This window comes from Stenella coeruleoalba, assembly GCF_951394435.1.
Source record: "Stenella coeruleoalba genome assembly, chromosome: 6".
NCBI lineage: Eukaryota > Metazoa > Chordata > Mammalia > Artiodactyla > Delphinidae > Stenella > Stenella coeruleoalba.
In genome coordinates this window covers 94,852,793-94,877,561 of record NC_137151.1, presented here as the reverse complement: position 1 = coordinate 94,877,561, position 24,769 = coordinate 94,852,793, and the positions used below count along the sequence as shown (strand labels likewise).

Sequence of the window (24,769 nt, the reverse complement as noted above, 5' to 3'; positions counted from 1 at the left end):
TCATAATTATGTATACTATTTATGTCATAGAATAAGTATAACATACTTATAAGTATGTTAAGAATAAGTATTAACATACATAGCTGCATACTGTAGCTGACTTGAGCATCTAGTTAGTGATACATATATTAAACATTCCATGCCCCAGGAGAGGAATGATGTATTCTGTCTTCTCTCTGACAGATATACGAAGTGCTGCTAGTAAATGTTGCAAACATATTGATTATAATGAAACATTTCAAATAAAATGTTACCTGAACATTATTTAATAGTATTTTAAAAACTGAGTATGATTATTATGTTAGAGTACTCATGAAGGGGACTTCCCTGGTGGCGCAGTGGTTAAGAATCCACCTGCCAATGCAGGGGACACAGGTTCGAGCCCTGGTCCGGGAAGATCCCACATGCTGTGGAGCAACTAAGCCCGTGCGCCACAACTAACGAGCCTGTGCTCTAGAGCCTGCACGCCACAACAACTGAGGCTGTGTGCTACAACTACTTGTTGCAGAGCACGGGCGCCTAGAGCCCGTGCTCCGCAACAAGAGAAGCCACCACAATGAGAAGCCCGCGCTCGCTGCAACTAGAGAAAGCCTGTGCTCAGCAACGAAGACCAAACGCGGCCAAAAATAAATAAATTAAATTAATTAATTAAAAAAAAAGAGTACTCAGGGTTAGTGGAGTAGTTCAGATTTCAAAACTGTAAAGCAGTTGTCAAATATCTATTGACACTCATTAGCCCCCCATACCAGTTAGGATGTTTCTATTATAGGTTATATATTTAGTGTTGTAATCATTTATTTAAGTGCCTTTCTGCATTTTACTGTTTGCTTTTCAGGGTCAGGAATCAGGGTTTATTCACCCTTTTTTTCTGAAGTGCCTAGCAGAGTGACTGAATACTTAGTAAAAGTTTTTAAAGGAATGAGTGGTCAGATTCATTCATTTAACAAGTATTTATTGATGTTCCAGGCAGCATTCTAGGCCCTAGAATTGAAAGGTTGCCTCAGAAACGTGAAACAGCAGGTATCTTTCTCCTCCTCTTTCAATTCCCATGGTGTTTTGTTATTGAGGAAGGGTTGGTTGTCATGCAGTAGTTTTCCTTTTATGATGTGTTTGCATACCTTCTGGATCTTTAGTTCTATTAGCAATAGACCTAGTAACGTTATCTCCAAAATTGAATCATTTGCTTCTTCCAGGACATTGGGATATTATCCATTGTTATGGATAATAATAATCCTGCGCTGCTTGTGGGATCTTAGTTCAGTTCCCCGACCAGGGATTGAACCTGGGCCCAGGCAGTGAAAGCACCGAGTTCTAACCACTGGACCACCAGGGAACTCCCATTTTCTCTAAGTCATGTTTGGTATCCCATTTTGGAATGTATTAAAATTGTGTGTGGGTTTTTTTTTGTAGATTATTCTCTGATATTCTACTTTAAAAAAGTCATGTGGGTAAGGCCACACAGATCCTATTATTGAGTACCTTAGTCTTATGGTTTAAAATTTGGAATTCCTGCAACACGACTTAAGTTTATTTAAAGATATGTTGTATTTGTTATACTTTTATATTTTGACCATTCTTTTTGCATTTGATTGCTTTTACTGAGCTATTGAGAATCTGAAGGAAAAGACCTGAAGGAAGGAAGGGTGGAGTTCTGTTTGCTGGACCTGCTGTTCTCAATAGCCAGGGTCAGATATTTTTAAAGGTTTTACTGAAGATAAATATATATATGAAAAAGTGTACATAAATGTACAGTTTGCTGAATTTTCAAAAACTGGTCACATCCATGCAGCCAGCACCCAGATTAAGAACGACTGTCCAGGGCTTCCCTGGTGGCGCAGTGGTTAAGAATCCACCTGCCAGTGCAGGGGACACGGGTTTGAGCCCTGGTTCGGGAAGATCCCACATGCTGCAGAGCAACTAAGCCCGTGCGCCACAACTGCTGAGCCTGTGCTCTAGAGCTCGCGAGCTACAACTACTGAGTATGCGAGCCACAGCTACTGAGCCCACGTGCCACAACTACTGAAGCCTGTGCACCTAGAGCCCATGCTCTGCAACAAGAGAAGCCACAGTGAGAAGCCCATGCACCACAACGAAGAGTAGCCTCCACTCACTGCAACTAGAGAAAGCTTGCACGCAGCAATGAAGACCCAACTCAGCCAAAAAAAAAATAATAAAAAAATAAGTAAATTTATTAAAAAAAAAAGAATGACTGTGCTGACTACCAACATAGTTTTGCCTGCTTTTATACATTATAACTTTTTATAAGTGGAATCATACAGTATGTATATATTTCAGTGTATGGCTTCTTTTGCTCAGCATTGTTTGGAGATATGTCTATATTATTGTGTATAGTTGTATGTTGTTAAATCCCATTGCTACATTGCATTCCATTGTATGACTGTACCACAATTTACTTATCTATTCTGTTTTTGATGCACACTGAGCTGGTTTTCTAGGAGCTGTTTTTTAATATAAGCCAAATGCTACCTTATTTAGAGCACCTCCTATGTCAATTTGGATTGCTTTTGGACTAAATAACAGAAAATCTGATATATAGTAGGTTAAACAAGTTTGCAGTTTATTTTTCTAATGAAGCAAGAAATTCAGACATAAGTAGTTCAGGGATGGTAAGGCAGCTCCACCATGCCTTCATACTTCTTTCCCCTCTGTCCTTAGCAGGTGTCTTCACTCTGATGCTTGTCTCCTTGCCGGCAAGGTTACTTTGTGTCTTGTTCCAGGCAGGAGAAAGGGATGGAGCAAAGGATAAAAGTATGCCAAAAAGTATGTACCAGCAAAAAGTATGTCACCTTCTATCTGCATGGCCAGCACTGCATCATGTGGCCATAAGAGAAGATTAGAATTTTTTGTTTCTTTCTTTTTTTTGGCTGGCAAATTTAGGCTTCCCTTTGTAAGGAAGAAGGGGAAAATGGATCCTGGATAGGTAATTAACAATGTCTGCCATACCTCTAAATCTGCCTGCTAGTACTTTTGGATACAGTGAAGCCAGTTTGTTCTAGGCTTTGCATAGGTCCATAGTCTACCTGCAGAGAGTAAGGTTTATATAACCAGCAGGATTTCCTTTTCTTTTTTTTTTAAATATAAATATATATATATATATTTTAACTTTAAAACATTTATTTTTGGCTGTGTTGGGTCTTCGTTGCTGTGCATGGGCTTTCTCTAGTTGCAGCGAGCGGGGGCTACTCTTTGTTGTGTGCAGGCTTCTCATTGCGGTGGCTTCTCTTGTTGCAGAGCATGGGCTCTAGGCACGCGGGCTTCAGTAGTTGTGGCGTGCAGGCTCAGTAGTTGTGGTGCACGGCTTAGTTGCTTCACGGCATGTGGGATCTTCCCAGACCAGGGATTGAACCCGAGTCCCCTGCATTGACAGGCAGATTCTTAACCACTGCACCACCAGGGAAGTCCAACCAGTGGGATTTTCAATTATAATCTTTAGTTCCTGAGAAGTTGTCTTTGTTTAGTGTTTAACTGCAATTCTAGGGTTGAATGTAAATTTACGGAAGTCCCAGTGTCTTGACAGCTTGACTTAACTTCAAGTTATGGAGTTAAGTCTGGTCAGTTTTATTTCAAATGTCTAGTACTGTCTCATTAAATTTGAACATAGGCAGCATGCACTGAAAAAATGTGTGTGTGTGTGTGTGTGTGTGTGTATTTTTAGAATTGTGGTAAATCCATTGAAGTATGAGGGAGATGACTTTATTGTAATTTGAGGGTTTGTATCTTTTTTTTTTTTTTTTTTGCTGTACGCGGGCCTCTCACCGCTGCGGCCTCTCCCGCTGCGGAGCACAGGCCCCGGACGCGCAGGCCCAGCGGCCATGGCTCACGGGCCCAGCCGCACCGCGGCACGTGGGATTCTCCCGGACTGGGGCACGAACCCACGCCCCCCGCATCAGCAGGCGGACCGCCAACCACTGCGCCACCAGGGAAGCCCGAGGGTTTGTATCTTTAAATAATGGATACAGTTATTAGAATCATCCAATTTTTTTTTTTTTTTTTCGGTACGTGGGCCTCTCACTGCTGTGGCCTCTCCTGTTGCGGAGCACAGGCCCCGGACGTGCAGGCCCAGGGGCCATGGCTCACGGGTCCAGCTGCTCCGCGGCATGTGGGATCTTCCCGGACCAGGACACGAACCCGCATCCCCTGCATCGGCAGGCGGAATCTCAACCACTGCGCCACCAAGGAAGCCCTAGAATCATCCAATTTAATCCTTGTTGAGCTTTCTTCATTAGGAAATAAAATGAAATAAACTGATGTACAGTGAGAACTATGGTTAACAGAATTTTTGGGAACTTTGAATGTATTTTTAATGAAATGTTTTGTTATGGAAAAATTTAATTGAACGCATATACCCATCTCTTGGCCTATCGTATTTCTTTTGCATGACGCCACTCCACTTCATAACATTATTTTGAAACTAACCCAGACATTTTGTCTTTTCATCTGCAAGTATTTCAATATGTATCTCTAAAAGAGAAGGACTTTTTCTTTTAACAAAACCAGGATACTGTTGTCCCACCTTTAAAATTGAACAGGTTTGTTAATGTCATCAAATAAGAGTAAATGTATTCTTTATTTTTAGTTTTCCCCAGAATCCCCCCTCTTTCAGAAGAATGAACAATCCTTGTACAACTGGAAGGGTCATTGACAGACTGGGGGTAGTTAAGTGTGGTGCTGTTTTCCTGTGATTGAATTGTCAACATACTGATTGCCATAGTGATTTTTAGCAAAGTTCTTGTTCTTTTGACTTTGAAATGGCACAATAAAAACCTTCTGTTGAATTCTGTACATTTGTAAATGAGGATTGTTGTGTTCTCTGTCTTTTCCTGTCCAGTTCTTCTTTTCAGATCCAGCTATCTTCTATTTCTAAGCTGTTTAATTTATATCTTGGAAAGAAGAGTTGGTAGTGCCTGGTGTCTGATAAATTCCTTTTACTGTTCCAGTTACCATGATTTAATCTCTAGATAACACAGACCAGAGAATTTAGAGGTTTCCAGTTCCTGTCTTTGATCTTGTACATACGTTTACTTTTCTTTACATTACCAGTTTCTTCTGCTCTGGGGGCTGTGTAACCTTTCCAGCCAAATCAACCAGCCCTCTCTGGGATTCTCTTTTCTCTGATGACCTACTGTCCCACACCCAGTGCTGAATGCTTTCACTGTTTTGTGACTAGTGTGCCATACCATTCTGTATTGGCTGCTTTTTTACAGGGGAGAGAAGGAAAGAAGGCATACAAAAGACACTAAGATCACTGGAGACAAACTTTGGCCTTTTTTGTCCAAGATCTTCTCATTTTCCAGACTAGTTTGTCAAAGGAAAAGAAAAAAAAAGATAGCACATGAAAAGTTGGGTGACTGCATTAGGCAAGCATGAGGCTATTAAACAAGTGGGTGTAGATGACATTGCTCTAGTTCTTCAGAGTTAGGAAGAGATCACCAAAATGGAGTGACTAGGGAAAGTGGCAGTTTATTTTTGGAAATTTCAAATCCTAGTATTCACATGTTCTTATGAAATTGAAGTGAATTATCTCTTATTCCCAACTGTGAATATAAAACACTGAAAGGATTTTGTTTGTATTGACTATTGTATAGTCAATACAGTAGAAGTATGAAGCGTTAGTAAGATTTTGTGGTATGATACAGAAAATAGTGCTGTTAGCTTAATTCAGCCAGCATTAAATAATTGCCTGGTATTTGCCTGACACTACAGAGATTATAAAGATGAAAAACTTGGACCCTCTCCTTGTAAACTTGTAGGGAAGTCAAGACATAGAAAACTGTCACAGAAAATGTTAATTTAACAAGTGTATTGAGTATCTTCAAAATATATACTAAACACTGTGCTTGACCAGAAATACAGAGGAGTGTAAGGCATGCCAATAAGGAACTCAATCTGGTGGCAGACGCAGATATGCAAACATGTTATAATAAGATTAAAGTAAGCAGTATGGGAACATTTAAGAGGGTGATGAGGGAAATCATTTTGTAGGAAGCGATGCTTGAGTGGTCTTGAAAGGCGAATAGGGTAGGAAAGGGCATACCAAGCAGAGGTGATTAACATGTACAGAGATAGTGGAGATAAGGTAGAGAGTACCATGTTTAAGGAATTGTAGATCAGTGTGGCTGGAGCAAAAGATATTATTAGCAGGAGAAGTAGGAGAACAAGGCTGGATTGCTACGCAGGGACCAGCCCACAGAAGACCAGTGTATGTTGGCTAAGGAGTTTGAACTTAATCCTGAAGGTTCTTGGCAGATCAGATTGCATTTTAGAGAAATGGCTCTGGTTGTAGTTGGGAAGAATTAATTGAGGGGAGCTAGACTTGGGGCATTTGTTATGCTATTGCAGTAATGCTAATGAGTGACAATGAGCGCCTGAACTAAGGCAGTGGAATGGAGAGAATGAGAGTCACTAAGAGATATAATTGTCAAAATGATGAATGATTAAGTGTGAGATTTAAGAGAGGAAGAGTAGCCAAAGATGACTACTAAATTTCTGTTGTGGGCAGCTGAGTGTATGGTAACCATTTATTGTAATTGGGAATCCAGGAGGAATTGTAGTTTTTTTTGATTCTGGTTTTCAGAAAGAGGAGTTAAAGCTAACAGAGGAGTTAGAGATAATTCATTCAGTTTTGGACACTTAAATTGAGGTGCCTATGGGGACATCCAAAGTGGAGATAGATGTTCAAGCACTTGAAAAAATGAGTGAAACTCAGAAAAGTTGTCAGGTTGGTGAGGATGGTTGTGAGTCATTAGTATCTGAGAGGTAGTTGGAGTTATGGGTCACCCAGGAAGAAGAAGAAAAAGAGGATTAAAGACATGGAACCTAGAGGAGCATCAGCATTTAAGGAAGTGGTCAGGATGAGGAGACAATGGAATGTTGGAGGCCAAAGGTAGAGAGTTTTCAAGGAAGAAGTCATAAGTATCTGTTGGTTAAAGATGAGACTTGAAATTTTCCACTGGGTTTAGCAATAAGGAGTTGAACTGGTAACCTTGGTGAGAGAAGTGTCAAGTGGAATGGTGGGATATAAACCAGAGTACAGTGGGTTGAGAGTAAAAGTGGAAACAGCAAATGCTGAGTACTCTCATAAGAAGTTCGAAGAAAAAGATGAGGCTGACTCCTCGAGAAGACAGTAAAGGGGGAGTGTTTTTAAATTGAGAATAAATGCCATAAAGGATATGAATAAATTGCCAATGGGAGCATTAAAGGAAAATATTAATCCCAGTTGGAAGGTTGAGGGGTGCCGTGGTACCTGGAAGAGTTTTTTTAAATACTGGACTTCAGGTGATGTGTGGGATGGATTTTTGTGAGATGATTTCAAGAGAGGTTGAGAGAGGATATGTATTACAGGTAAAGGAAACAGGAACAGCAAAGGGCTGAAGGTGGAAGAATGTTTATAGACATGTTCAGGAAATAGCAAATAGTCCAATTTAACCAAATCCTTGGTTTATAAAGGAAGTGGAGAGAGAAAAATGAGAATTGAGCTTGGTAATGGAGGAACTGAATGAGGTGCTGCGGAGTTTGGTTCTAGGCCTTAAAGCACCTTTTTGTTAGGGGTAGTTATACAGTCAGAGAAGCTGTGCTTTAGAAAGAGTTCTGAAGCAGTGTGGACAATGGATTGGAGAAGGGGGAAGAACTCTTTTGTTCTGAGTAGCCTCTGTAGCTACCCTGTCTAGGAAACACTGGAGCAAAATCACTCCCATTATGCTGATGTATTGCTGCTCCGGTTGCAGGGGGATGTTTTTCTCCTTATGGTTAACTCCTATAAAGCTTCTTAACACCCCTTCTCTTAGTTAAAGAGGACTCAGCGCTTCTTTGCTCTTTGTTGCCCTGCACTGCGTGGAATAAGCTGTCTTTGTCCTCTCTAGATATGTAAAGGAAGAAGGAACTGTTAACTCTGAATATAAATTCATAGAAATGTGGTTGTGAGACTATGTTTGAAGACAGTCTTCTAGTTTTCAGGTGAAATACTGTCTCACTAAAGAAGGTTAATTTGGCCTGCTGCCATAATACGCGGTAGTCAGCAAATGTTGAAAGTACTGCAGAATGGTAAACAGGCAAGGTTTCACACTAATGAAGTCAGTTCTGTTATCTAAGCATTTCCCTGGACTCTAGCCTGTATCTTAAATTTAAAAGCTACTACTTCTAGTTTAATATATTCAATAAATTTTGAATGTTAAAGAGTTTGTTAGTTTTCACTTACTGGTATGAGATAAACAGGTAATGGCCTTGTTACTTTACTTCTGAAATACAGTATAGTTGGTTATATTCTTATCAAGCATGGATTAACAGCTTGAAATTGCTGTGAATCATAAAAAAGCATATATTTAAATAAGTGACTAATATGGTGGCCAAACTAAGGTAAAGTGCATGGGAAAGCTACTTTTTGTTGTTGTTGTTTTTTAAATTAATTAATTTTTGGCTGCGTTGGGTCTTCATTGCTGCGCATGGGCTTTCTCTAGTTGTGGCGGGCGGGAACTACTCTTCGTTGTGGTGCGCGGGCTTCTCATTGCAGTGGCTTCTCTTGTTGCGGAGCATGGTCTCTAGGCGCATGGGCTTCAGTAGTTGTGGTGTGTGGGCTTCAGTAGTTGTGGCTCACGGGCTCTAGGGTGCAGGCTCAGTAGTTGAGGCGCAGGGGCTTAGTTGCTTCGTGGCATGTGGGATATTCCCAGACCAAGGATCAAACCCGTGTCCCTTGTGTTGGCAAGCGGATTCTTAAGCACTGCGCCACCAGGGGAGTCCCGGGAAAGCTACTTTTATCACACCATTGACTGAAATTTACCAAGCTACGCCTTTACTAAAAATGGCTTACTTTTCTTAGATACTTCATGGCAAAGTTGTTTCAACTAGTTTATTCTAACTTCATTTTCTTTTCAATATGCCTTCATTTGAAATTATCTTATTTATTATTGTATAATTTATAAGAGGGCTATACTCTTTTGTCTTCCAATTTTGTCTCCTCTTTCCTTTTACTAGTTACTCTGTTTGGGCTTTTTTCTTATTCCAGTTTAAGTCTCCTAATTTTTTTTTTTCAGCCAAGCCTAATCTTTTAAAATCGGATATACTGCTTCAGATAGTCTGAAATAATAGCTGATACAAAACTGATTTGTTTTGACTCAAGACTACATTAGGCCAATACTTTGCTATTTGATTTTCCTTTCTAAATAGACTTTGCTTATGTTAATATGATTAATTTATGTTTCTTAGTACAGTTTTGTAATTGGAGTAGTTAACTTCTCCCAGTAGGTTGTGAGAAAATAATCTTGGATTCAACATGTTTGGTTAAGGATTCATGGAGAAGAGCTTCCTATGACTAATAGGAGTTGACTGAAGATAATGGTTTCCAGGTTGTTCCTTTGTGTAGCAGCAATAGCACCACCTGGTAATTAATTAGAAATGTATATTACAGCCCTACCCCAGACCTACTGAATAAAAAACTGGGTATGAGGCCCAGCAGTCTTTTAACAAGTACTTTAGGTGATTCTGATGCTCAGTGAAGTTTTAGAACCATTACTATAGGATTTTTATAGTAAAAGAGACTTCTTTCTTGATTTTTAGTGATCTTTAGAACCGGTGTTTGAGAGAGTAATTGACTTAGGACCTTTTTTGCTTAATTGTCTGGCAGAGCAAAGAAATGCTTGCTGTATTTTCAGGGGCAAGTTTCGTACCGTAAGTCAAAGTAATGGGTGAATAATTAAAATAGCATATAGGAACTTTTATATTTATATGTACTTTTCTTTCAGGAGGCAAAACCTTCAACTGAGGACTTGGGGGATAAGAAGGAAGGAGAATATATTAAACTCAAAGTCATCGGACAGGTGAGTTTCATTATTTTTCTCCTTTGACCCCGGAATGTGTGAATGATTTCTGACACACAGAGAAAATGATTTAACTAGGGCAAGTTATTTAAAAATGGCGATTCATTTACTACATACGCATCTGTTGGAGGCAGAAGAGGGTGATACTGTTTTCTTAATTGCTCTGCTAGGCAGATATAGATCACCTTAATTTCTTCTAATAAAACTTTTTTCTTGGTTAGCATGCTTCGGTGGCAAATATAGCGACTTCTCTTGAGTGATAATGCTAGGACCCTTAAACCAACGGGCCTCTCAGGCCTTTTCTTGACCCCTTTCTCCTTCTTGGCACCTTATTTCTACAGACTCTGGCCTGTATCTTATTGACTCTTTTTGAGATGTTAACAGGTAATTAAAGTTGAGCTGAAAATTATTGGAGGAATGCATCTTCATAGTTTTTTTTTTAAGGGACAAAAGAAAGAACTAGTAGACACTCACCATGGAAGCATGAGAGTACCATTTCCCCACATTCTCTGAAACATGGGATATTAGCAGTCTTTCAATTTTGGGCCAGTGTAATAGCTAGACATTTTATTTTGCATTTCTCTGATTATCAATGAGGTATAATTTTTTTGCCTATTACGTTTATATTAATCGTGTGTTCATATCCTTTTCCTATTTTCTGTGATCATGTTATTTTGAAAATTTTTATTAAGATATAATTCAGATACCATAAATTCATCATTTAAAATGTATAATTTAGGTGCTTTAGTATATTCACAAGGCTGTACAACCATTACCATTATTTGATTCCAGGACATTTTCATCACCCCAAAAAAGACACAGTGTATTCATTAGCATAATTCCCCATCTTCCTTTCCCCCCAGCCTCTAGTAACCGCTAATCTACTTTACTTTCTGCGTTTGTGGATTTGCCTATTTTGGACATTTCATGTAAATGGAATTACATGATTTGTGACCTTTTTGTGTCTGGCTTCTTTTATTTAGCATAATATTTTCAAGGTTCATTCAAATTGTAGCGTGTTTCAGTATTCCACTCCTTTTTATGGCTGAATAACATTTCATTGTATGATATACCGAGTTTGTTATCCATTCATCAGTTAATGGACATTTGGGTTGTTTTCATATTTTGGCTATTATGAATAATATTGCTATTAACATTCATTGTAAGTTTTGTGTGGATATGTTTTCAGTTCTCTATATATCTAGGAGTGGAATTGTTGGGTCTAATATAGTAGTAACGTTTTTAAACTTTTTGAGGAGCTTCCAAACTGTTTTTAGTGGTGGCCGCACCATTTTACATTCCCACCGACAATGTATGAAGGTTTGTTATTTTACATTCTAGTTAATATTTGCTGTTGTCTTTTTTTAATAGTCATCCTAGCGAGTGTGAAGTGGTGTCTTGTGTTTTTGATTTGCATTTCCCTGATGGTTAATGATGAGTATCTTTTCCTGTTCTTATTGCCCATTTGTACATCTTCTTTGGAGAAATGTCTATTCCGATCTTTTGTCCATTTTTAGATTGGATTACTTGTCTTTATTTTTGAGTTGTAATAACTCGTCATAGATATTTAAGATATTAGATCCTTATCAGATAGATGGTTTGCAAATGTTTTCTCCCATCTTTGGGTTGTCTTTTCACTTTCTGAGTTGTGTCCTTTGCAGAAACAGTTTTTAATTTCAATGAATTGAATTTATTTTTTCTTTTGTTACTGTGATTTTAGTGTCATATCTAAGAAACTATTACCCAATCCAGGGTCGCAAAGATTTATATCTATAGAGTCTTCTAAGGTTTTTATGGTTTTAGCTCTTACATTAAGTTTTTGATCATTTTGAGTACTTTATGAATGATTTTTGTATGAGTTTGAAGAAGAGTCTAACTTCTTTCTTTTGCATGTGGCTATCTATTTGTCCCAGACCATTGATTGAAAAGTCTGTCCTTTTCACATTGAATTGCTTGACATCTTTGTCAAAATCAATTGACCATAGATATATATGGGTTTACTTCTGGGCTGTCAATTTTATTCCACTGATTTACAGGCATACGTCAGAGACATGCGGGTTTGGTTCCAAACCACTGCAATAAAGCGGATCACATGGATTTTTTGTTTCCCAGTGCATCTGAAAGTTATGTTTACACTATAATGTAGTTTAAGTGTGCAATAGCACTTTGTCTAAAAAAACCAATGTACATACCTTAGTTAAAAAATGCTTTATTGCTGAAAAGTGCTAACCATCATCTGAGCCTTCAGTGAGCCTTTTTTTTGCAGGGGTAGGGTTTGAAATATTTAGAGAATTACCAAAATGTGACACAGAGACCCGAAATGAGCAAATGCTATTGGAAAAATGGTGCCAGTAGACCTGCTCAACTCAGGTTTGTCACAGAGCTTCAGTTTGTAAAAAAACATAGTATCTGCAAAATGCAATAAAGCAGAGTGCAATAAAATGAGGTACGCCTGTGTATGTTTGTCCTATGCCATGGAGTACCTTTTTAACAATTACTGATTTGTAGGAGTGCTTTATATTTTCTTGATTTTTCTTGTCTGTTATATATGTTGTGAATATTTTCTTCAGGGTCTCTTAACTTTTGTGGTGCTTCTTACTGTATAGATGGTTTATGTTTTTTATTAAGTCACATTTATCAATCTCCTTTTTTTTTTTTTTTTTTTTTTTAGTGGTTTCTGAGTTTAAATCTTGCTTTAAAATAAGGATTTCCCAGTGTCAAGATTAGGGAAAAAGTCTCTCCCTAAGAAGAACAGAAAATATTAAAAATTTTTTTTAATGTTAGCTCTTTAATTCATCTGGAACTGATTTTAGCTTATGGTGTGACGTATTGCTCTAGAAATTTTGTCAGTTTGTGAAATTATACATAGGACAAGAATTTGTATTTATTTATTTATTATAAATTAAAAAAAAATTTGGCCACACCTCACAGCATACGGGATCTTAGTTCCCTGACCAGGGGTTGAACCCAGCCCCTGCAGTGAAAGCGCTGAGTCCTAACCACTAGACTGCTAGGAATTTCCCTGTTATTTTTAAAGATAATTATAGTTACAGGGCTTCCCTGGTGGTGCAGTGGATAAGAATTCGCCTGCGAATCCAGGGGACACGGGTTCAAGCCCTGGTCCAGGAAGATCCCACATGCCGCAGAGCAGCTAAGCCTGTGCTCCACAACTACTGAGCCTGTGCTCTAGAGCCCACAAGCCACAACTACTGAGCCCACGTGTCACAACTACTGAAGCCCATGCGCCTAGAGCCCGTGCTCCACAGCAAAGAGAAGCCACCGCGATGAGAAGCCCGCGCATGGCAACGAAGAGTAGCCCCTGCTCGCCGCAACTAGAGGAAGCCTGCGCGTAGCAACAAAGACCCAATACAGTCAAAAATAAACAAACAAATAATTAATTAAAAAAAATTATAGTTACAAACAAAACATGCAACTTCCACTAACACGTATTTGTGAATGTGATATGTAATCATTAGGATTGGCTTTGAAATTTTTACAGTATGCAAGTGCCAGTATTTTTTTCTGATGGTTGCCTGGTAGTTTACTTGACAGTCTGGGTAGAAAAAAATTATCTGTGATCCCATATATCAATTTGACTGACTCATTTCACTCATGCAAGAGAAGCCAGACTCTGTGTGGTGACTTTTTATGGCAGGAGTAAGTGTCTGTTATTTTGTGGTCTACGTCCCTTTTGTAGGTTTTACCGTCTTCAGTGACACTTCAGTTGTGGGGGTACTTTTTGTTTTGAGTTGCCTTTGGGAGTTTGTGACAGTTCACATTTTCATTTTGAAAACAGAATAGGCATGCAGTTCTGAAGGAATGCATTCGTTCACATACATACTTTTACTTACGCTGCTAATTATAACACCTCAAACAGATTATCTTTATGTTCGTTTTATTAAATTTATTTTGAAATGGGTATATAGCAACTTTGAGGATGATTAGAGTATTTTAATAAACCTGTTAGGAATGCTAAAAAGAATATTTTGGTGGGAAAATACAGGAGACAAGGTATACATTTCTATTTGTAGTATATGTGTAATTAAATAATTTGTTTCAAGCAAAGCAAATAGCTTACACAGAGAGTGACTTTTTTCCCTCATATCTCCGTAGGATAGCAGTGAGATTCACTTCAAAGTGAAAATGACAACACATCTCAAGAAACTCAAAGAATCATACTGTCAAAGACAGGTTTGTATGTTATAATATTAAATTCAGTGCTTTATATATCATTAATTTTTCTTTCTTGTCAAAAGAAAAGTAATCCTTTGAGACTTCTCTGGTGGTCTAATGGTTAGGACTTTGCAAGAAGAAAAAGATCATCTAGGTGTTAGGATAAGTAAAACAATAAATATTTGTTTCTGTTTTGGTTTTTTTTGGCCACTCTGAGTGGACTGTGGAATCCTAGTTCTCTGACCAGGGATCGAACCCGCGTCCTTGGCAGTGAAAGCGCAGAGTCCTAACCACTGGACTGCCAGGGAATTCCCTGTTTCTGTTTTTGATATTAATTGTTATGCTCAGTAAAGTCTTTTAATTGGGGCTCAACTAGCTCACATTTGTCATAATGATGGGAGCTAAAATTGGAAACGAACGTATTAAGTGCAGTATGCTAATAGGTACTTGGATACATTGTCAATTACTGTTGACAACAACTCTGAAGAAAATTATATGGTCTTTTTACCTCATCTGTAAATGAGAGAGTTGATTATTGAGAAAAAACAGTGCAAAAGTGAAAACTAAACTGATCCAGAATTGAAGGTGCTAGGTTTGGGGAGATAATATAACATCAAGTTAGTATAATTTCTAGCTTTCTTTTTTATGCTTCAGAGTCTACAGTCTTTAGAAGTTTCTATACTCAGTTCACAGAGGCTTGATAATTTTTTTCTTATATTTGCTGATATACGAGGAATGGGACACTCAGTATATCTGAAGTATGGAATACTTACCCAATAGAGAGAGATTGAATCATCTTTCCATTTTGATTTTATAGACTGGTTTCTATAGAAACTTTTTTGACTTCAGCATAAGATATTTCTTTTTTGAAAGATCCTATAGTTAAAATCAAAGAATATTCCACTCTTGTCAGTCATGTTTATTCTTTTTATTTTTTATTTTTTTTTTTTTTGCGGTAAGCGGGCCTCTCACTGTTGTGGCCGCTCCTGTTGCAGAGCACAGGCTCCAGACGTGCAGGCCCAGTGGCCATGGCTCACGGACCTAGCCGCTCCGTGGCATGTGGGATCTTCCCGGACCAGGGCACGAACCCGTGTCCCCTGCATCAGCAGGCAGACTCTCAACCACTGTGCCACCAGGGAAGCCCAGTCATGTTTATTTTTAACATAACCCTGGAAATAATTTTTATTTATTTATTTATTTATTTATTTATTTATTTATGGCTGCTTTGGGTCTTCGGTGCTGCATGTGGGCTTTCTCTAGTTGTGGCGAGCAGGGGCTACTCTTCGTTGCGGTGTGCAGGCTTCTCTTTGCAGTGGCTTCTCTTGTTGTGGAGCACAGGCTCTAGGCTTGCAGGCTTCAGTAGTTGTGGCTCGTGGGCTCCGGAGTGCAGGCTCAGTAGTTGTGGCGCACGGGCTTAGTTGTTCCACATCATGTGGGATCTTCCCGGACCAGGGCTCAAACCCGTGTCCCCTGCATTGGCAGGTGGATTCTTAACCACTGCGCCACCAGGGAAGTCCCAACCCTGGAAATAATTTAAAACCAGGGTATTTCCTGGTGGTCCAGTGGTTACGACTTGGCTCTTCCACTGCTCCCAGGTTCAATCCCTGGTCGGGGAACTAAGATCCCGGAAGCGTGGCCAAAAAAAACACAAAAAATAGTTTAAAACCAAATACAGGGTAAGTTTGCAAGGTCTCATATATTTAAGTATAGTACATATTGGAAGATAGTTTGAATCTTTTTGGATGTTTTTGGGATAGTATTGTATTGAAACAGTGAAAATCTTAACACATTTGTTATTGAGCAGAACTTTCTAATACTTTTGGACTAAATGATTCTTGATTTGTACTTATTAGTGAAGTTATTTCTCTTTAAATGAGCCATCTATTCTCTTTTAGCTATTTTTGTGGAATAAGTGATTAGAAAAATATATTTTAATACCTTTTGTGATATTTATAGTGCTGTAAATGGCATCACAGGTTTACTGTAGTTTATCTGGCTTGCTCCTGTGCTTTACCGAATTTCTGATTTAATCTGTTTAAAAACCAATTTTGCTTGTACAGTTGGAAGCTAGTGAGGCTGCTCATCCAATATCTGACTTTATCTTTATGTTAGCCTACAGATTTGAGAGGAAGCTATATAGAATAGTGGTTAAGAATGCACAGGCTTAGGAGCAGATTTAGCCTTCAGTTCTTGGCTAGCTTGTGTGCCTTCTCCATACCTTAGATTCCCTAGCTGTGAAATGAAGGTAACGTGATAATACCTACCTTCCAGGGCTGTTGTGATGAAAATTTATGATTATGTTTATAAAATACTTGGTACAGGGAGTGCCTAGCAAATAGTTGGTACTCAGCAAATGATAATTATGATAGAATTAGCTCTCTAGTTTTATTATGTTCTACATATTCTGTTGAAACTTTCATATTTGGTTTTTGTGCATCAAAGTACCTGTTATCTCTTCTAAGATTTGTATATTTGTATGTTTTCTACCTTTTTAGGGAGTTCCCATGAATTCACTCAGGTTTCTCTTTGAAGGTCAGAGAATTGCTGATAATCACACTCCAAAAGAAGTGAGTATAATTTCTTCTCTGATTCAAGGCATATTTTAAATTCTGCATTGAATGATTTGGTTCACTGGTACCATTAAACTGTCCTTTTCTTGAATATTCTCTGATTTAACTGGTATATCATTTGTTAAAGAGAAAAATTATCTTTTGAGTTGAACTTCCCTTGTATTGCCTTCAAAAAGTGCCTGTAAAAAGAGAGGTAGAAAGTAGAAAATGAGTACTGAACTTGTCATAAGGCACATACTACGTCTTTTTGAGGATGAACAGATGGTCCTCAAATTTGGCAGATTTCTGGTACATTTTCATGGTGATGGTGACCTTCACAGTTCAATTTTGACTTTTGACCCATTTTGAGAACTTAATATAGAAGCTTAGTGTATATTAACATAGTTGGCTCTATCATCTTGGTTTACATTTTTTAATGCTTCTGTGCCTTTATTTGTGTTATTGTATGTATGGACTGTTTTCTCTGTTTATATATTCCACCCTCTCTATTCCCATCCCCACTGCCACCCCCTAGGCATTTGAAAGTAATAAAGTGTGAGAGAGAATGTGTGTATTTATATTTACACAGATTCCCCCCTCCAAATACAAAATAACATTTTTGATATTTCTGATAGTGGGAACAGTGTATGGTTATTATTAGTTTTTTGGTTTAAAAACATTTCAAACTTACAGAATTATGAGACTAGTATAATATTCTCCTTTATAACCTTTTTCCTAGATGCACCAGTTATTAACATTGTGCTATGTTTGCTTTTTTGTTCTCTCTGTATATACAGATTATCATTATTGGTGGGCCATTTGATATGGGCCCTTTATCCCTAAATATTTCAGTGTTATTGTTCTCCTAAGAGCCACAGTTAAATTATCTAGTTTAAGTGATTTAACCTTGATACAATACTGTAATTGAATATACAATCAAAATAGTCTGATTTTACCATCTGTCTCAGTGAGGTCCTTTATAGCGCCCTCCCTTTTTTTTTTTTTTTTTAACTTGACCTGGGATCTTATCCAGGATATGCATTCTAACTAGTTATCATGCCTCTTAGCTTTAATGTGGAACAGTTACTCAGTCTTCGTTTTTCATTACACTGACATTTTTTAAAAGAATTCAGGCCGGCTGTATTTTAGAATGTCCTTCAATTTGGGTTTGTCTGTTGTTTCCTCATGATTAGATTCAGTTTTGCATTTTTGGTAGGAGTAGCACAGAGTGAAGCTGTGAAATTCCGAGTGCATCGTATCAGGAGTTAGATGATGTCCATTTGTCCTGCTATGGGTAATATTAACTTTGGTCATGTAGTTAAGATGGTAACTGCCAGATTTCTTATCCATTGTAAAGTTATCATTTTCTTTTGTAATTAATAAGTAATTTGTGGGGAGATACTTTGAAACTGTGTGAATAATGACGTTCTTTAGATATTGGCCAGTGGGGACCCCTTCAATTTGGCGTCTTTCCTTTTTGACACCTCTCCGTCTCTTTAGAAAGTTTTTATTTTGAAATAATTTTCAATTTATGGAAAATCTGCAAGAATAGTCCAAAAAACTGTACTCTTTTCCGCTTAGATTCACCAGTTTTTAACATTTTGCTACCTATGCTTTATTATTCCCCTCCCCCCACATATAATATATGCGTGTGTATATATATGTATGTATCATCCAAACCACTTGGGAGTGGGTTGCATGCACCATGCCATTTACTAAATATTTTAGTGTGTATTTCTTAAGAATAAGTATGTTCTTTTACATAACCACAGTACTGTTAATAAAATTCAGGACACTTAACACTGTTAGAAAACTTTAGTCTTCAACCTAATTTTGTCATCTGTCCCAATTATGCCTCTTATAATAAATTTTCTCCCTCGTCACAGGATCCAGTTCAGTATCAACATATTTTATTTAGGGGTCTCTTTAATTATCTTTAATTTGGAACAGTTCTTCAGCCTGTCTTTGTCTTCATGACATTTACATTTTTGAAGAATACAAACCAGGTATTTTCTAAAAAGTCTCTCAATTTGGGCTGTTCTGTTTCTTCATGACTAGAGTCGGATTATGTATTTTGGGCTGGAATACTACATAAATGGTGATGTGTCTTTCTCAGGGCATAATATCTGGAGTATCTGAAGTCCCTTATCATTGAGTTTAACAGTTGTCTTTTTCCTTTACTGTGTAGTTACTATTTTTCCTGTTTTAATTGAGTAATTTGTGGGCACATACTTTGAAACTATGTGACTATCCTTTTTCTCATCAAACTTTTCCCTGTAGGTTTAGTATCTACGCACTTTCTTAAGTACTTCCTTACTGTCTGGCACAAGATATTCCAAACTCATGTTGTATTTTCCCTGTCCTAGCTTGGCATAATCTCTGCAACACAGAAGATACTTAATACATTTTAGTGACACCTCCCTCACTATCATTAAGAGATTTATCTTCTTAGAAGAAGAATAATGGGGCAGTGGGAGAGAGTAGATATTTAGGGAGTGACCTCTTTGTACTGCTGTTTACTCATCTCTGCTAATGTATTACTTTTTTTTTAAATTTATTTATTTTTGGCTGTGTTGGGTCTTCGCGGTCTTTAGTTGCGGCGAGCGGGGGGCTACTCTTCGTTGCGGTGCATGGGTTTCTCATTGTGGTGGCTTATCTTTGTTGTGGAGCATGGGCTCTAGGCACGCAGGCTCAGTAGTTGTGGCTTGCGGGCTCTAGAGCACAGGTGCAGTAGTTGTGGCACACGGGCTTAGTTGCTCTGCAGCATGTGGGATCTTCCTGGACCAGGGATTGAACCCGTGTCCCCTGCATTGGCAGGCAGATTCTTAACCCCTGTGCCACCAGGGAAGTCCCTCTGCTAATGTACTCCTTAAAGCTGATGGCTTCATATTCTCCATAGTTTGAGGACATGTGCTGCCTTCCTGATTTAAAGGTTCCTTGTAATGTTTGGAATTTTAGTCCTTGCAGTATTTACCAGGCTATATGTGCAATTAAAATTAAATTTTAATAGCCTCTTTAATTAATAATTATTTTAATATTCATATGTCTATCACAATCAAGATACCCATAATACTAGAGCCAATTAATCACTTTAAAAAAATTTCTAAATCCACTTAAGTCTATGTTTTATTTTTAGATTTCTTAGCATATTTAAATTTTTTTTTTTTTTGCGGAACGCGGGCCTCTCACTGTTGTGGCCTCTCCTGTTGTGGAGCACAGGCTCCAGATGCGCCGGCTCAGTGGCCATGGTTCACGGGCGCAGCCGCTCCGCGGCATGTGGGATCTTCCCAGACCGGCGCACGAACCCGTGTCCCCTGCATCGGCAGGCGGACTCTCAACCACTGCGCCACCAGGGAAGCCCCCTTAGCATATTTTAATTTTCACATTTTGTAATTCAGCACAAAATTGTCACCTATAAAATACTGATCTTGGACTTTCCTTTGAAATGTTATTTTTAATTTCTTTTGTGATCCACTATAGTTCATTGGAAACAGTGATGGTTTTTGTTTTCAGTCTGCCTGTTAACAGTGCTCCTTAACTCTGTCTGCACATCAGAATCAACAGATTTACAGTCCTTTGCAAGCCTCACTGAGTGTAACACCTGGGTTTCTATGCCACACCAAGCCCCCTTATGTACTCTTTTATTTTTTAAATAAAGAATACTTGTGTTAAAAATAAATAAACGTATTAGAAAACCAAACTACCAAAGTATATAAAATGGAAAATACACTTTAGATATCTCTTCATTCCCATTTCTCAGAGGCAACCATTATTAATAATGTCTTTTAGAAAAAAATTCCAGAATATTTCAATGCATATAAAGCACATTAAAAAAAACAACTTAATTGCTTATACTTGCTTAATGTTCTGTATAAGGCATTTTAAAGGGTCTTTTTTCTTCTTCTTTTCCTTTCCTTTTCTGTAAGAGTTGAGAAGGACTGGTCTGAAAAATCTAGCTTATACAATTGGAGGTGTCAAATAAGAGTAGAAGTATAGTAAGTTTTCTTCATTGAGTGGTTACTATCAAAGAAAATAATAGTTATATGCCAGAAGGAATTGTAGATGACAAAGCAAACCACTTAGAAATGAATCCTTAGGCAGTATTTTTCTAACTAAAACCACATATATTTCAAAGTGAGATCAGGTTTTTTGAAAGAGATTCTATCAAGTAATTACATCTAGAAGTAAAATGCGTTTTAGAAAATATGCCATCAAACTATTATTTAAACTATTATATACATGTTTGATTAGATTTAAAACTCCCTTAAGGTACTTTTCAGAAACACTTAAATTTTATATGGTGAATAAACTGGGACGTGAAGTTGGCTCAGCAAAATAACATGAATGACTACATAGACATAGTATCAGAGGAAAAGATATACCTCTCTGTTCTTTAAAACTTGGTTGTTTTGGGCTTTCTGGTGGCACAGTGGTTGAGAGTCTGCCTGCCGATGCAGGGGACACGGGTTCGTGCCCCAGTCCAGGAAGATCCCACATGCCGCGGAGCGGCTGGGCCCATGAGCCATGGCCTCTGAGCCTGCACGTCTGGAGCCTGTGCTCCGCAACGGGAGAGGCCACAACAGTGAGAGGCCCGCATACCACAAAGAAAAACAAAACAAAGCAACCTTGTTTGTTTGTTTGTTTTGTTTTGTTTTGGCTGTGCCATGCGGCATATGGGATCTTAGTTCCCTGACCAGGGATTGAACCCATGCCCCTTCATTGGAAGCACAGTCTTAACCACTGGACCACCAGGGAAGTCCCCCTCTCTGTTCTTTAGATTAAAGGAAACAGTATTCTTTTTTTTTTTTTTTTAATAAATTCATTTATTTATTTACGGCTGCCTTGGGTCTTCGTTGCCGTGTGCGGGCTTTCTCTAGTTGCGGCGAGTGGGTTCGTTGCGGTGCACGGGCTTCTCATTGCGGTGGCTTTTCTTGTTGTGGAGCATGGGCTCTAGGCGTGCGGGCTTCAGTAGTTGTGGTGCGTGGGCTCAGTAGTTGTGGCTCACGGCCTCTAGAGCACAGGCTCAGTAGTCATGGTGCATGGGCTTAGTTGCTCCGCGGCATGTGGGATTTTCCCGGACCAGGGCTCAAACCTGTGTCCCCTGCATTGGCAGGCGGATTCTTAACCACTGCGCCACCAGGGAAGCCCGGAAACAGTATTCTTAATTTTAGAACAGGATAACTATGGATTACTTTTGTATCTTTTTGCACTTTAAAACAGTGGCCACATAATTGCAGCCAATTAAAAAAAATAGTACTTTTATATTGTACTACTAACACTTTTCTTTTCTCTTACAGTTGGGAATGGAGGAAGAAGATGTGATTGAAGTTTATCAGGAACAAACAGGGGGTCGTTCAACAATTTAGATATTTTTATTTTTTCTTTTCCCTTAATCCTTTTTTATTTTTAAAAATAGTTCTTTTGTAATGTGGTGTTCAAAACAGAATTGAAAACTGGCACCCCATCTCTTTAGAACATCTGGTAATTTGAATTCTAGTGCCCATTATTCATTATTGTTTGTTTTCATTGTGCTGATTTTTGGTGATCAAACCTCAGCCCCATTCATATCGCCCTCTCCTTTTTAAAAATTATGTGTGTGCACAGAGAGGCCGCCTTTTCCAGGACTGTGCATTTACAGGCTTGTGATAAATAAGATTGACTAATGCGAGTGTTCATAATGACTTTCCAATTGGCCCTGAAGTTCTAGCATGTGATTGCTTCACTCCTGGACTGTGACTTTCAGTGGGAGATGGAAGTTTTTCAGAGAACTGAACTGTGGAAAAATGACCTTTCCTTAACTTGAAGCTACTTTTAAAATCTGAGGGTCTGGACCAAAAGAAGAGGAATATCAGGTTGGAGTCAAGGTGACAGAGGTGGTGAAAATAATGACTAACTCCAAAGATGGCTTCACTGAAGAGAAAGCATTTTAAGATGAAAGAAAAATCTTGTCAGAAGATCCCAGAAAAGTTCTAATTTTCATTAGCAGTTAAAGTTATTCATGCAGAAGTGTATACAGCAGAACGCTGCTCTTTTTGACTTTATTTGTACTTTTTGGCCTGGGATATGGGTTTTAAATGGACATTGTCTGTACCAGCTTCATTAAAATAAACAAAATATTTGTAAAAACCGTACCAATGTTCATTTTTTTTCATTTTATTTTTAATTGTACAGAAGGAAAAAAGAAAATGCTTAAAACATGAGGTTTTCTTGCATAATACTGGAAATTATTGTTTGTACATGGTACACATGTTTTCTTTAGTACTGTGATGACGATCATGACTTTGAAGCCCTGAAAGTTACTGAAGTGCCTTCTGAATTAAGGATTTAATTAAGGCCACAATACCTTTTTAAATACCCAGCGTTGTTTTTTTTAAAAACTTGATATTCCTGTATGGTGCATATGTATGATACAGTTACCCAATATGTTGAATAAATGGGCACGCCAAAAATTCTTAATTGATATTGATAATTTCAGTTTTTCCCTTAACAATTTACAAAATGTTCTGTGCTTAGTTAAGGTTTGGTATATTTTGTTTATATTTTCTTTTATTTTTTATATCCTCTCTTTAAACTGTATAAAATTAAAATACCAAATTAGTTCCTTAATTAGAGGGCTTAACTTTTTCTTTTAAATCCTTAATGAATCACAGAATTCAGTATATCTGTGCATACACGTAATCCTATTTCATATTATTCCAAATAGAATGTCATCTAACTGCATTAGAAGAGCGAATAAGACCTATCTCTAATGCATTTTATAAACTGTTAATAGTTTGAATCCCTTCTCAAGTCCTCTATTGAAAAATAATTGGCTTGCCTTTATAAATTCTTATATTTGACCCTAACTGAAAAATTATTTGTATTGTACATATATAGTCTAGGTAAATTAGAGCTTTTAGACCATTACCTGGCATTTATCATTACATTTAAATAGTAACTTGGAGTCAGACCCATTTCTAGAAAGTCCTCATTGAGTTGCATATTTCTGTCAGGCCTGAGTCACAAACCTCATAGGCTATTTGAACTATCCAGAATGCGTGAATATGTAGTTTGGTATCTTAGCTTTGTTTGCATCTCTTTCTGAGGGCTCTCAGCATTTAGGTGGTGGAGCTTAACTATAATGTAATTTGGGGGATATAATTTTCTTGATTTTAGTTTATTGGATTCTTCTAAATGCTTTGCAGTCTGCTATGGTTAACTGAAAAATGCGCTTATCTGGTTAGTAGTGCTGATAAAACAGGCTTTTCACAGCAACAATTTAATAGAATATCAGATTTGGAAGGGACCTCGAATACCATTTAGTGTAGCCTCTCTACCTGGTGCTTGACTGCAACATCCTAAATTTGTAAAAGAAGGGAGAAAATAAAATCAGTAATGGTAATTTCCCCCGCAAGGATGTTTTCCTTGAGTGTTCTTTCTTCTCGGTTGAATTATTTGAGGTGCTCCTTTCTCACCTAAGTATTATTGAATGAATGAATGAATGTGCAAGTAGGATCGACAAGTTTGAGAAAAAGTTTTAAGTGGCATATTTAAATTCACTGATAGCCAGTGTTTTGGCCATTTTATTTCTATTTAAAGCAAGTGTTTGAAAATAAGCATCAAATCTAAGCAAGTCCAGTAACACAGCAATACAGACTCAAAATTAAGCTTCACTTCTGGATTGTGGAAGCGCATTTCCTGTAGAAAGCACCTTACAAGCATTAGTGGGAGATTTGAGGGAATCATCTGCAAATACTAAGTTTTTTTAGCTGTAGACAGTGAAGTATAGAATAGGGCCAAAGGAAATTCGTGGGAAAATTCAGGTTCAGATACTGCTTGCTTTAACATCTTTTTACATATCCTATTTGCTAAAGGTCCTTCATCCCCTTTAATGATCAATCTATGATAGATACTTAATCAGATACTTACTGATACTAAGGAGATGTTAAAGACATTATCTAATCAAGACGCTTATAGGATCAGTGTGATTTAAAAAATGGGGAAATTATATGAGTGGCTGGTTTTTCAAGACACAGGAGCAAAACCTCAAGATCGGTTAATTTTCTGGGCTCTAGAATACAGTGTTGTCCAACAGAACTTTCTGTGAGGATGAAAATGTTCTCCTACAGTAACCAGTAGCCACATCTGGCTACTGAGCACCTGAAATGTGGCTAGTGTGACTGGAGAACTGAATGTTTTAACTTACATTTAAATAGCTACCTGTAGCTCCTCTTTGCT

The 24,769-nt window shown here is 38.0% G+C and overlaps 1 protein-coding gene across 1 annotated transcript in view; it reads left to right on the top strand.

Moving 5' to 3' along the window:
- Nucleotides 1-23,024, top strand: part of SUMO1 (small ubiquitin like modifier 1) — a 28,331-nt gene extending 5,307 nt beyond the window's left edge. Inside the window, exons 2-5 of the mRNA XM_079924787.1 lie at nucleotides 9,756-9,830; nucleotides 13,944-14,021; nucleotides 16,499-16,570; nucleotides 21,850-23,024. Of these exons, the coding sequence (XP_079780913.1) occupies nucleotides 9,756-9,830; nucleotides 13,944-14,021; nucleotides 16,499-16,570; nucleotides 21,850-21,918 (294 nt within the window). The 3' untranslated portion in view covers nucleotides 21,919-23,024. The remainder of the gene's footprint in view (nucleotides 1-9,755; nucleotides 9,831-13,943; nucleotides 14,022-16,498; nucleotides 16,571-21,849) is intronic.
- Nucleotides 23,025-24,769: the final 1,745 nt, after the last annotated feature.